The 13,270-nt window shown below is 28.3% G+C and overlaps 1 protein-coding gene across 3 annotated transcripts in view; it reads left to right on the top strand.

The window, feature by feature from the left end:
• Positions 1–13,270, top strand: part of LOC142331996 (alpha-N-acetylgalactosaminidase-like) — a 162,085-nt gene that overhangs the window by 137,965 nt on the left and 10,850 nt on the right. For all 3 annotated transcript variants that reach the window (XM_075378049.1, XM_075378047.1, XM_075378048.1), the window contains exons 6-8: positions 3,137–3,298; positions 6,686–6,883; positions 9,767–9,931. In XM_075378049.1, the coding sequence (XP_075234164.1) occupies positions 3,137–3,298; positions 6,686–6,883; positions 9,767–9,931 (525 nt within the window). The remainder of the gene's footprint in view (positions 1–3,136; positions 3,299–6,685; positions 6,884–9,766; positions 9,932–13,270) is intronic.

The following is a 13,270-nucleotide window of genomic DNA, read 5'->3' as shown; positions in this document are numbered from 1 at the left end:
TAGGGATAAGTAGAGAAATTTTGTTATACAATTAGTAAAGTTAAATTTTTCTTAACACAACATGCATTCCTGTAATTAAACAGTCGCTTGCATTTCTTTTGTTTATATTTTTTAGGTTGAGGTGTAAAATGAGTTTTTCCCTGGAGCAATACGATTTTATTTTAGAAAATTATCTGTGAATTCTTTCTTATATGCACATATAAGAATTATTCAGTAGTTGTTTCCTAATATTCACCTGCCAAATAAACAGATTAAACAATTTTGCTCTATCACTTTAATAAAAATGGTGGGATAGGAGTTATTGACTGTTGTCTTTCACTGCAAATCATATAAGTTACAGATTCAATTAAAATAGCTGCTGCAATTTCCTGGGTAATCACAGAAAAAACTAGTTTCTCACGTCAGAATTACTAAATCAATTTTAAGAGTAACATAACATTTAAAATTATTACCTAACAAAATCAGTCTTGTTCAGGAACTTAAAGAAAAGCAAATAGAGGTAAATGGACTAAATACTGCCAGTGGTTGTAATTTTATAATTAAAGGTAACTTTACATATGACTAATTATTTCAGTGACTAAATAAATTTGGAGCAGTATAGAGATTCACATACGTTTCAGGAACTTAACACTGAAAGAATGAGTGTTTGGTGTTATATTTCAAGAAGACAGTTTCCTGGACCAATTTTTTTAAACTATACTATAAAAATGGAGGTCTACTAATGATCCTACAGCACATACAGAAGTTCAAAGTTCAAACCACAAAATTTTTTTAAAGAAGTTTTTGATATCTTTAAATTCTAAAGGATTACAGTATTTAAATCTCATGTAAAATTTTTTTCTGGAACTTTTGAAAAATACAGAGTAAAAATTCTAATCTAAAAATAAAAAAAATCTATTTTGAAATTAAATAAAGTAAAATTCATAAATACAACTATTCTGGCCTTCTCAGACGATACTGCAATTCTAACAAGCGATACAGATGAGGCTAAAATCAAAATTCAAAAACTAAGCAAATATGCAAGCAAGATTGGTCATCTTGCTTGCATATTTGCTGGTCTTAAAATTTCTTATAAATAAGATTTTCCAATTATAAAGAGAGCAGAACTCAAACCCTTAAAATTTCCAACAATAAAAAAATATGTAGAATTCAAAAATTAAAATATTTGGGAGATATCATAACACCAAATTATTAAGAATACAGTACAAAAAATGGAAACTGTTTCCTCATCTCATGAGGAACATTTACAATAAAAAATCCCTGTCATATAACTACAAAGTGAGGTACTACAAAAACTGTAGTCCTATGAGAAGTACTGTATGGAGCAGAATGTCTGCAGTTTTATCCAGAACAAGAAATAGCAAACGGAAAGAAAAGAATTTTAAGGAAAATCTATGAAACAAAATATATAGACGGAATTTATAGATTTAAAAGTGAAAAAGAAATTACGAATATACAGAAAAAACAGGGGACTAATCCGAAAAATAAGATTACAGTTTTATGTACATTTATATAGAATAATCAACAAAAGATTGACAAAACAAATATTTAATTTCTACATAAACAGAGCCACAAAGACCAACTGGTTTAAAGAAATAGAAACAGATATAAAAATATTAAACACTTTTAAGGAGCTGACCGAGTACAGAGAGAGATAAATTTATAAAACTGATTCGAGAATTTAAGTTTACAGAGAGAAAGAAAAAGAAGAGTATAAACCTGAATAAATGGAAGGAGAAGGGCAAAAACAACAGAGCAAAAGAATGAAATCCTTTTAGAAAAAGAAAAGAAGTCAAAACTATGCAAACATGATCTGTAGTGGTTGTAACAAAAAGAAAAAAAGTAAAATTATGAAATTAGATTTTATTATTTAGTATAGTTTAAGTAGGATGAGCTTTGGTTCATTTGACCGTTATATCTAACCGCTTTTTTTAACCTTACTCAACAGATAGAGTATAGATATAACCATATGCAATTTCTAATTATTTAATGTGTCTCTTTTAAATGAGACACAACAATGTCTCTTTTAATTAATTTACATTACATCTAAATAAATAAAACTCAAACACTCTTCTCAGTTGCAATTAATAGATAACAACTGATAAAGTGGAACATACATTTATTTGGGTTCTCATATTTCTATTTAAATACTTGAAACATCTATTCCTTTAAGTTTGCAGAAAATTTTCAAGTACTGATATAAGTTCAAACAACACTGAACAACATATAATTTATAAAAGGGACTGATATTTGAAAAAAACAAGGGTATGTAGTTGGTAGCTCTTACACACTGTTGTCTCAGAAAATGTACTGTGACTTTGAAAATGAGTTAATTTATTTACTGGTACATATTATATCCTTCATAGATAGCAAAACAGTGCTTTATTTATGCATTCTTGTGTTGTCCTGTGGAAACACAGAATGTTGGTATTGGCATACCAACATTGTAACAAATTTTGTGTTCATCAGCAACAGTTGATATGTTTTCCATCTACATTACATTTAATTATAAATTAAAAAAGTCAATCACCCTTTTAGAACACATCAAGTATAAATTACAGTAATTAGTACCACATATAAACAAACATCATTTTATTCTTAAGAGATTATGTACATCTCAATTCCCCTCCGAGGGGAAGAAAACCCTCCATGTAGCATGCCTGGTCACTACAACACCCCCTCTTTTCCGAGCCATGAGTGGCTTTAGCGGAGGTCATCATTTTGCTCTCAAACTGAGAAAATTCCACTGTCATCAGTCCGGCCTCATGAGATGCCCCGAGGGACATCCTCATCGGTAAATTTCCGCCCTACTCAAGTTTGCCTTCAAAGGAGACATCAGAAACCTAACTCTACCACGTAGCCCTCAGGAACTAAGCTAAAAGCCTACATGAAGAAGATCAAAGACCCCCTACAAAATCAGACACCACCTACAACCAGAAGTACCCACCATAAAAATGATTGCAACAAGTTATGCCATGACAACATATCAATCCAGCCAAAAATTAGAGATTATGTACATTACACGATTCGGCTATACCAACATCTAGAGATTTTGTACAATAATACTGTAAAAATCATGTATGTATTTTTTTTTATGTTACTTTCTATAGAATCTGTAAAATAATTTCTTTTTTAGCCAAATTTTACCAAAATAATAGAACATTGTAATTTATGGAGAAACTTTGATGATATACAAGATTCATGGGCAAGTTTAGAATCTATAATTGATTATTACGGAAATAATCAAGATACAATAATACCAAATGCTGGCCCTGGTCATTGGAATGATCCTGATATGGTAAGTAACACGATAAATAGAAAAAACCTAATTATTTTACAAGAGTATTACAAAATTATTAAATGCTTTCTATATGTTAATTAGTAGTAAATAGATCTAAACGAAATGTATAATAAATGTACTTCTGGAATATAATCTTTTGTGTTCTAAATATTGTTACTAAATTTGAACTTTTTCCTGACTTGACCAAAGAAACTCCTGGGTATATACATGTTGTTACTTATATCAAATTTACTAGAACAATTTTTTTTGTCTATAGATTCTACTTTACAGTGTCTGTGATAAAAAAATTAGATTATATTGGTAATGTCATTTTATAAAGTTTCTCTAAGATCAAACGCATACAAAATTCAATGTCACAGAATTTGTTCATTTACAGTTTTTTAGGAACTAATATGTGTTTTATTTATTTTTACCTAACCCTAGAAAAAAATTATCGGTTATTTCACAAAGTGTACTTATTAGAATTTGATAGAGGGAGCCTAGGGAAAATCTGGATTCAGCAAGGGTGGTCAGAATCGAAAAGTTTGAAAACTATTGAACTAATGAACTAAACAACAAAGAATAATTAATAATTTTAGATATAAAAAAATTTTTAATTCTTATTATGAACATTATTAAAGAAATTAAAAAAAAAACAAAATGAACATAAAATGGCAAACTATGCTTTGATTTTTAAAACTCTTCCAATTTGAAGTTTAAAAACAAAAAATGTGCTCAAGTATACCATATTCTCTGCTTAGGTTTTTCAATTTTTCACCCAGTATATAGTCGTATATCTTAATCTACCATATCACGTAAGAGGAAATTTCAGATATGTATTTGCTGGCAAGTTGTGATATTTTAAAATATATTTCAGATACACTTTCAAGGAAAAAACAAAGATTGGCCACAACTTTGCTTTATTATGCAATCAATAATTAAATACATTCAGAAAGGCAAGCTAAAAATTTTCTTTATTAAAAAAACAGAGAACATTTCCTAATTTATAATGCGTTACATGCTCCCCATCCTTGACAACCATAACACAGAATTTAATGATCTTGATACCATATCATCTGTACTTCTGCATTAAAAAAAAAAAAAATTGGATTTGTTAAAATATTATTAAAACAATTTATGGCTGCCTAATTTTCGATACTCTTTCTTTAAAAAGTTCTTTGAATAACGTTATTGGAATTAAAAGCATAACTAAATACTTATATTTGTATACTATTTCAACACTGGTAATATCAGTGTTTTGTTGGTGGGTTTCAGTTAATCACGCGTCTCAGGGATGGTCGACCTGAGACTGTACAAGACTACACTTCATTTACATTCATACATATCATCCTATTCATCCTCTGAAGTAATACCTTACAGTGGTTCCTGAGGACCACTCATAGAAAATAGAAATAGAAAAATAAGAAAGATATTATTTCAATTATTTACCCATCACACCACTACTTCTCAATTTCTGTATTCCCATTGCCTCTAAAAATCCTAACTTAGACTTGAAGATTTAATTTTAAGTTTTCATACAATCACAAAAATGATTTATTTTATTTTGTAAAGTCAATTTGTCTGAAACCAGCAATACATCACCCCCCATACAATAACACTATTTTTACCAGATGACACATACTCATGTATTCATCTAAGACATTAAGTAAAAAGAAAATATAAAAGAGAGTTTAACATGCATGAAAAAATTCCAAAACCATCTGTTAATAATCCTTGAAGTTCCTTACAGATACCGACAAAACACTGTACAAACATTTCAGCACATTTATCAACTTTGTCAACAAGCTTAACTCGTACAATTTTTAAAATAAAGCATGCCAGTTGATATGATCGAATTTCAATGGACAGTTCCAAAAATGCTGCTTTAAACTTAATTTTGTCTTAAAAATATTAGTTAATGTGAAAAAATTATTAATAATTGAATAAGCCCCATGAAAGCAGTGCTTTTAATTTTTTTTAACAGGTTTATGACTTTCTATTAAAGATATTAATCTGTTCAATAGTAACCCTGTAAAGATTTTTCCTATTGCATTGTCGAATGATATTCCACCATAATTAATTGTAATATTTAATCTGCTCGTCTTTAAATTAAAATATACAGTACAAGTTTTAAACAGATTACAGTGAATGTTAACAAACTTGTTTAATGAAAATCGAAGTTATCAGTGAATCATTCAGAAATGTTGATGTCACTAATACCAAAAATTATGTTTCATTAAGAAATTCTATATTGTAAATAAATTCTAATTTTAATAAACTGAAAAACAAGAAAAGTACTCAAAAATAATTTATAACTAAAACCATTTCAATTTAAAACTGGAGATCAATTTAATTATTAACAGTCACAGTATGTAATAAGAAATTAATATATACATATAAAAAAAAATCAAAATAATTAATAATATATTATTTTTGAATTAATTATTATATTTATTCATTACATATACTGTGAGTATATATGTATATATTTTTTCAATTATTTATTATTATATTTTAATCAGTATGACCATAAAGTTTTAGATCTATGGAAATTTAAAGTTTTTTGAGCAATTCGTTGTTCTCCACTTTATTTCAATAACCATTAAGCACAAAATTTTCTTTTCACTTTCATTTTAAATTAATAAATAACAGTTTGAAATACATATACTCATAACTCTCACCTGTATGTATGTGAATTTAATAAACAGATATCAATAACTTAAATTTTGCTACTCATGATATATTATGTTTTAAAATTTGAATTATTAAAGATAACATTGAAGAGAGAATTCTAAAAATTATCTTCAACAACTTTTCAATAAAAATTGTACTAGTCAATTTTTAAAAGGTTTTCCAATATTAACCATGGTGAACAGATTATAACTCGCATTGTAAGCTGTATCATTCTTGCCTTTTAAATATAAAAAAATTGGGTTATCTTCCAAATAAAGAAAATATGAAAAAGAAATATAATTACAAGGATTACCAAACAACATAATTTTATTACATGAAAAATTAAACTTATAGATTATTGTTATCAACATGCTTTTTCATCCATTGTTTACAAATTCACAGTTAGGGATATTTTGTTAAGAAATCCTACTCAAGAAACTGTGGATTGAAAACGATCAATTGTTTAGATAATGATTGTTTCATTGTATATGATAATGTATCCACTAAAGATTGTGATTGCTGACCAAATCTTACAATGCATAGTTACTTTACCTGCAGTGTGGCATTTTATTACACTGGGAATTATAGTTACGTTCAGTGACCAATAGAATGATCATTTCATTTCATACGAATGAATCACATCATATCAAACACCTAATCAATATAAATAATTTTTAATTGTATCAATAAGTATATTACTTTAAAATATAATTAATAATTTTATGTTATTAGTTAATAGTAGGAAATTTCGGCCTCAGTTATGAACAAAGTAAAACACAAATGGCAATGTGGGCGATACTTGCAGCACCTTTATTGATGTCTGTTGATTTAAGAACAATTAGAGCAGAATATAAAGCCATTCTACAAAATAAAAAGATTATTGCTGTTGATCAAGATCCACTTGGTATTCAAGGACGAAGAATCTATAAGGTGAGATAAATATTATATAATTATTAAAAACCACTTTTGATGAATTATGTTATATTTTAAACTATGCTAAACCAATAAAAAAAAAAAACCATAAGCTAACAGATATGCTCTTATAGAATTAAATAAATTAAAATCATGTTGTTAAATTTTATTATTATTTATAACAAAAATAAGTCGGATAAATATTGTTGTAAACAGTTTTGTGCATTCAAAAAGTAAGAATATATCTAAATAAAATCTCTGGGGAATGTCATCACATGCCTAACCTCTGAAGTAAGAGACACCCGCCTTGTGACAATCCCGGTTCCCACACTACCCCCTCTGTTCCTAGCCCTGATGGGCTTTACTGAAGGTCATCTTTTAGACCCTCTAAACTTGATAACACCTCACAGTCATCAGTTTGGCCTTTATCAGGGGGATGCCACCGATGCAAATGCTTTGGCAGACATTACCATCAGTGTATTTAAATAACCTACTATCACCTTCGTATACTAACTTCATACCTCTCACATCAGGAAAAATACCATGCTTGTAATGGCCATCAGATGATTCAGCCCATCTTCCCTGCCATATATGGTAACCTTGATCGTCTATTACAATTTACTGTCAGAAATATTTTTTTAAATTTATCTGTAACTTTTAGTTTTAGAGTATCATACTTATGATTGTAGTAATGTGAGCATTCTTGAACAAACAAATTTTTTTTCTGTTATTGAAGATATTAAAATATTACTTTTCATATCAGATGCAATTACTTCTGATTAATTTCTTTTATAGTAGCTACTACGTAATCTTGCTTGTTTCCCATTTAGTTGTTGTAGAGGTGCTGTAGAAATCCTTGTTTGAACTTTATGAGAAAGTTAACTCAAAAGAGAATATAATATGGTACTTTTAACAACGTATAATTCGATACTGGAAAAAGATGTATTGTAACATGCATCAAATGTGCATTTTCTGATCATTAATGATGCAATAGAATAACATGGAGAATGAAGAATTGGTCTATGCAATGGAACATAATTGGAGAATTCTAAGTAACTGTTCAATAAGATTATATTATTTATAAGAATACCCTATCACCAAATTCTGTGCTAATTTGAGCTCTGTGTGGGAATGGAAGTGTTATCTACAGGAGGTTTGTGATCATTCTCATTATTAACCCAATTAGGATCAGTAGGCCTGGATACAACAGATCCAGCAATCGATGAATCACATTCTTCTCTAGGCAGAAACATAATGTGTTTTGGATTTATTCTGCTCGGAGGATGTTTGCAGAGAAGCAAGAGAGTATTTCTTATACTGCTCTTAATCTAGCTGTGCCAGATTGTCTGCAAAAACATTTACAGAGGCGATCACAGCCAGCATTCTACCAGCACAACCATTACATCTAACAGATAGAAGACACACAAAGAAATATGAAATATCCCAAGAATGTGGCATAAACACTAAAATGTCAAACATTTAAAGATTTTGTTGATCCTATTATGTTTGTGCATATTCAAAGGATTTGTGTTGCTGGAAAACATATAAACAATCAAGAATCCAGGACAAACAAGGCAATGATAATTTCTATTAATGTGAATTTACATGTAGAAGCTATCACTAAAGTGTGAATCTGCATGAATAAATGCTACAAGACATAATAGTGAATCCCTCCTAACTAACAAGTGAGTGGTAAGTTTATGGCATTAGTAACAGTTTTACAAAATGCAGGGCATTCAAAAAAAGACTTGAAATTATTTGCATAAGTATTTAAAGTATTAAATTTTAAGTGAAAAACTATTCCACATTTAATAAAATGTGGAATATTTAATAAAACAATTCCAAAACTTGCATCATTATGCTTTTACTTCAATGATTGGTTTTACTGTTTTCTCCCGGGTGTCAGCTGCTGGGAGTTTATTTTATTAGGAAGACACAAATGAATTTAAGATGTGATTGATAATTGAGTGGGCTTGAATTACAACTGTTCATTTTGCATGTATTGTTGTGTATTTATATGTTTTATAATGTTCAAATGTGTTATCTTTTAGTTTTAGATGTGTGGTTTTATTTGTATAAGCAGAATACAGATAGCAACAGAGTATAAATGTCTGCCAACTATATGAAATACAAACAGCAAATCCACCATCAATGACAACACATACGTGATAATCAGTACACAACACAAAAAATTACATCTTAACATACTTAAGCACTATGAAGTTTAAACAAAAAACAATGATACATGAACGGACACAGTTAAATCTAACACACTTTTTGATCACACTCTAAATATATCTACACCTAATAAAAAAAAAACCTGGTGGCTTGCCACCAAGCTCTTTCTGTATTTTACTCAAAAATACCAACACCAGCCACTGAGAATTTTCATAAGAACAAGTGAAAATACATTGAAGCTATAAAAAGCACTTTATTCATAAAATTGGTTTAATTTGCTATTTAATGCTTCAGTTGCTACTTATCAAACTAAAATACTTCCACCCTATTATTTTAACATATAAAGTAAAAGTTTTTTTTAAAAAAAAAGAGGAAAAACCAATATAAGTCAAAAAAATAAAGAATACTTGCTATATAATATTATTAAGCAAATGTTAAAAATTAATAACGTTAATAAAGATTAAAATGAAGAAGTCTTAATACTTATTTATTTTAATTAAGAAATTAGGAAACTGCATGATAGAATCCTAAAAAAAATATTAGAATAAAACAGATAACCAAAGATATAAATTAAAGTAAATATTTTGGGATTAAAAGATTAGCATAGAACAGAAAGCTACGGAGAACAGCATTAAAAGTAAGATAAATTTTAATTATTGGAAAACAAAATTACTAAAAATTTTATCACATCGTACTAATTATTTTATTATTTATTTTTTACAGCATAAAGGAATAGAAATCTGGGCACGTCCAATTACACCAATTTCAAATAGTTATTTTTCATACGCAATTGCTTTTCTTAATAGAAGAACAGATGGTACTCCATCTGATGTAGCAGTTACTTTACATGAAATGGGACTTGTTGCACCTGGTGGTTACAGAATAGAGGTAGGTACTCTCTTTTTTATATTTTAATTATCTATTTTATTCCTTAAAGAATAATATACTTCATTTGTAAGTAATTAATTAGATTTTAAATTTAAAATAGGGAGCAGCGGGCTTGTACACCTGATCAATGAAGCTGAGCTTAACAATAACACTAGTCAACACAAAATTTGTATCTAACATGCTACACAACTTTTCTCACTGTAATTTGGGTGCTGATTTCAAATATGCTACTGAAATTGTGTTATCACAAAAAGGTTTTACGTAAATCGTAAATTTATAAAGGTTTTTTTTATAATAACTCATTTTGATCAACTACTAATTAAAATTAAAAATAGTTTCTGTATTTTTTACTTTTAAACAGTACGTATGCATGTTTAATAAAGAAAAAAATATATATATACTGTATTATGAGAAATAGACACGTACAAATATGTCTGTATGATGACATCATGATGCCTGCTACACAGATTAAACTCTTATTCAGTCTAGCTTCACTTGTCTATACTGTGTGTTGTGTTTCACAGACTTATTAGTGTTTGCTATATTTTCATCAATTCTTTATAATACAAAAGTTATTTTCCTCATTTTTATTTGCTATAACATGGTTTCTGCAAAAGTCCATGGATGCTCAAATCATCCAGACAATTTTTGTTATGTCTATGGTAAATTTATGCCTAAATCTCAAAAAAAGACTATTTCTGATCGATAAAGACAGTTTATATTTTATTTTAATTTTGCACTCCGGGATCAAGATAAAATCTGGACACCTCATGTTATTTGCACATTGTGACTGAATGTTGAAGGGAAAACGATGAGCCGTGTCATTTGCTGTACTGATGGTTTGGGGTGAACCTAAGGACCACTTCACCAATTATTACTTTTGTATCACAAACATGTTAGGATTTTCATTCAACAATAGAAGATTCATAAAATATGCAAATGTACCTCAGCTCTAAATCCTGTACATGGAGAGGAGTTACCTGTGCCTGTATCACCAGCTAATCCAACATTGCTAGAAGAACAATCTGAAAATGAAGCGGATGATGTAGAGGAAGAATTTCTTCCTGTATCTGATGAGAAATCTCCCCATTTAATTCAACTACATGAACTTAATGATTTAATTTGCGATTTAAAGTTATCAAAGCAACAAGCTGAACTTCTGGGGTCTAACTGCAACAGTGGAATCTTTCAGTGGAAAACACAAAATTTACTACGTTAGAACACAAAATAAAACACTTTTAACTTACTTTACAATGAAAAATTCATTGCCCATTTGTAATGAAGTCAATGGCCTAATAAAAGAGCCTGGAATTCTTCAGCATATTCCTGAAAAATGGCGTCTTTTTATCGACTCTTCTAAAGATAGCATGAAAGCAGTTTTATTGCATGATTGTAACAAACAGCCATATATTCCATTAGATCAATGCAACTGAAATGAAAGAAACGTATGAAACTCTAATTGAGAGTGGTAAAATCATACTGCCACCACTTCACATAAAACTTACTCATGAAAAATTTTGTAACACTACCAGACAAAGATGGACCATGATTTAATCATTAAAAAATAAGTTTTCCTAAATTGAGTGATGATAAGCTGAAGGAGGGTATATTTATTGGTCTGCAAATCAAAAAAATTCTTAAGGACTCAACTTTTTAGCATAAACTTAACGAATAAGAACTAACTGCATGGAAGTTCCTTCAAAGAGATTGTTGGTGGTTTTTTAGGCGACAGTAAAGATAAAAACTATGTTTTTTTTGGTTAATAGACTGTTAGAAAACTACAAACATTTAGGATGTAGGATATAATTAAAAATTCCTTTCCTATATTCCCACCTAGACAATTCCTGAAAATTTGGGCTCTGTCAGAGATGAGCAAGGAGAACGTTTCCATCAGGATATTCTGACCATGGAGAATCAGTACCAAGGAAGATTATTGTTAATTTTTGTTTAGAGAAACTGAACAAACTATGTACAAGTGAACATATATGTTTGTCAACATATTTAAAAAATTAAAAGTTGGACAATTCTAATGAGTTAAAATGTTAAAAACTTTTTAAACTTTATTTTAAAGACATTTCCAGTGATTTAGACTTTGAGAAACTGTTATTTTAAAATTGTATTAATAAATTTCAATTTATCTGTGTATGATTAAATAAAAATTTAGTTGATTTAAATGAATACACATAAATAATAATTTTTTTTTAAATATTGAATTCAGTGATTATGTATTTATTAGTAAATAAATCATATGTGTAAATTGTATGTTTCTAAAATACATGACATATTACACTAATTCTAATAACAGTTTTGAATTCAGCACACCAAAATTATTTAAAATCACCATGTGCGAGTCCAGATATATAAATAATTTTTTTTTTTGTTGACTAGTGTAATCTGTGGCTATCAGATTCTTTGCACTATTTAGTGCAAAGATAAGAAACTCCTAATTAAAGAGTATTAGGCAATATGTATCATCACTATTTCTGTAATTAGACCATTATTTCAAGTATATATGTGCCTTTTAGCTGAATTATGCATAATATAAAATTTTACAATGCAATCACTTATTTTTTAATTTACTAATGTTAGTTTTTTAATGTTTAATTCAGTTTCATTAATTACCTTTTTATTTAAATAATATTAGATACTTTATAGATAAACATTTTAGAACTTTTTAGATAAATCTAAAAGGTGACCAAATTAAATTTCAACCAATTTATAATTATTTTTTTTAATGTTTTCTTATTTTAATTTATTTAGGATAAAGTTATTATATTTACAATAATCTTTTAACTGAATAAATAATCTAATGTACAGAAATTTGCTAAGGAATAATGAATTCTACAATACTGAGTACTATTTTATTAAAAAGAACTTTTTTACTGTTATCACCATGTAAATTCAACCAGGTAGGAATCGATCATTTGTTGATCTGTAGAAGAAGGAATTTGGATAGAAAAGTGGGAATAAGAATAAATTTATAGTGTAGAAGCAGTAAAAATAAGAAGGGGAGATTGTGGTGGCAACTGCATGATTGAGCAGCAATTAAACTATACAGGAACTTTTTTTTGTGATTTTAGAAATGTTGCCTTAAAAAAAAAAAGAAATTACAAATATTTTTTTATTTTAACATAGTATTTGGTACTTTCCTATTAATTCAATTGTACTACTAGGTTCTTCTGTAATGTATAATTAATTTCGGTTTTTAAAATAAAATTATTGTCATCTACTGACTTTTTTATTCAAATCACCTGAAATTTATAATTATATCATGTTTGTCTTAAAACTACTTTTTTAGTAGTTATTATTCTGTAGGAAATCACTTGGTTTCATTTATTC

Source organism: Lycorma delicatula, chromosome 11 (assembly GCF_047948215.1).
Source record: "Lycorma delicatula isolate Av1 chromosome 11, ASM4794821v1, whole genome shotgun sequence".
In the NCBI taxonomy this organism is placed as follows: Eukaryota; Metazoa; Arthropoda; class Insecta; order Hemiptera; family Fulgoridae; genus Lycorma; species Lycorma delicatula.
Note: the sequence above shows the minus strand (reverse complement) of the source record. Positions and strands in the feature narration are given on the sequence as shown.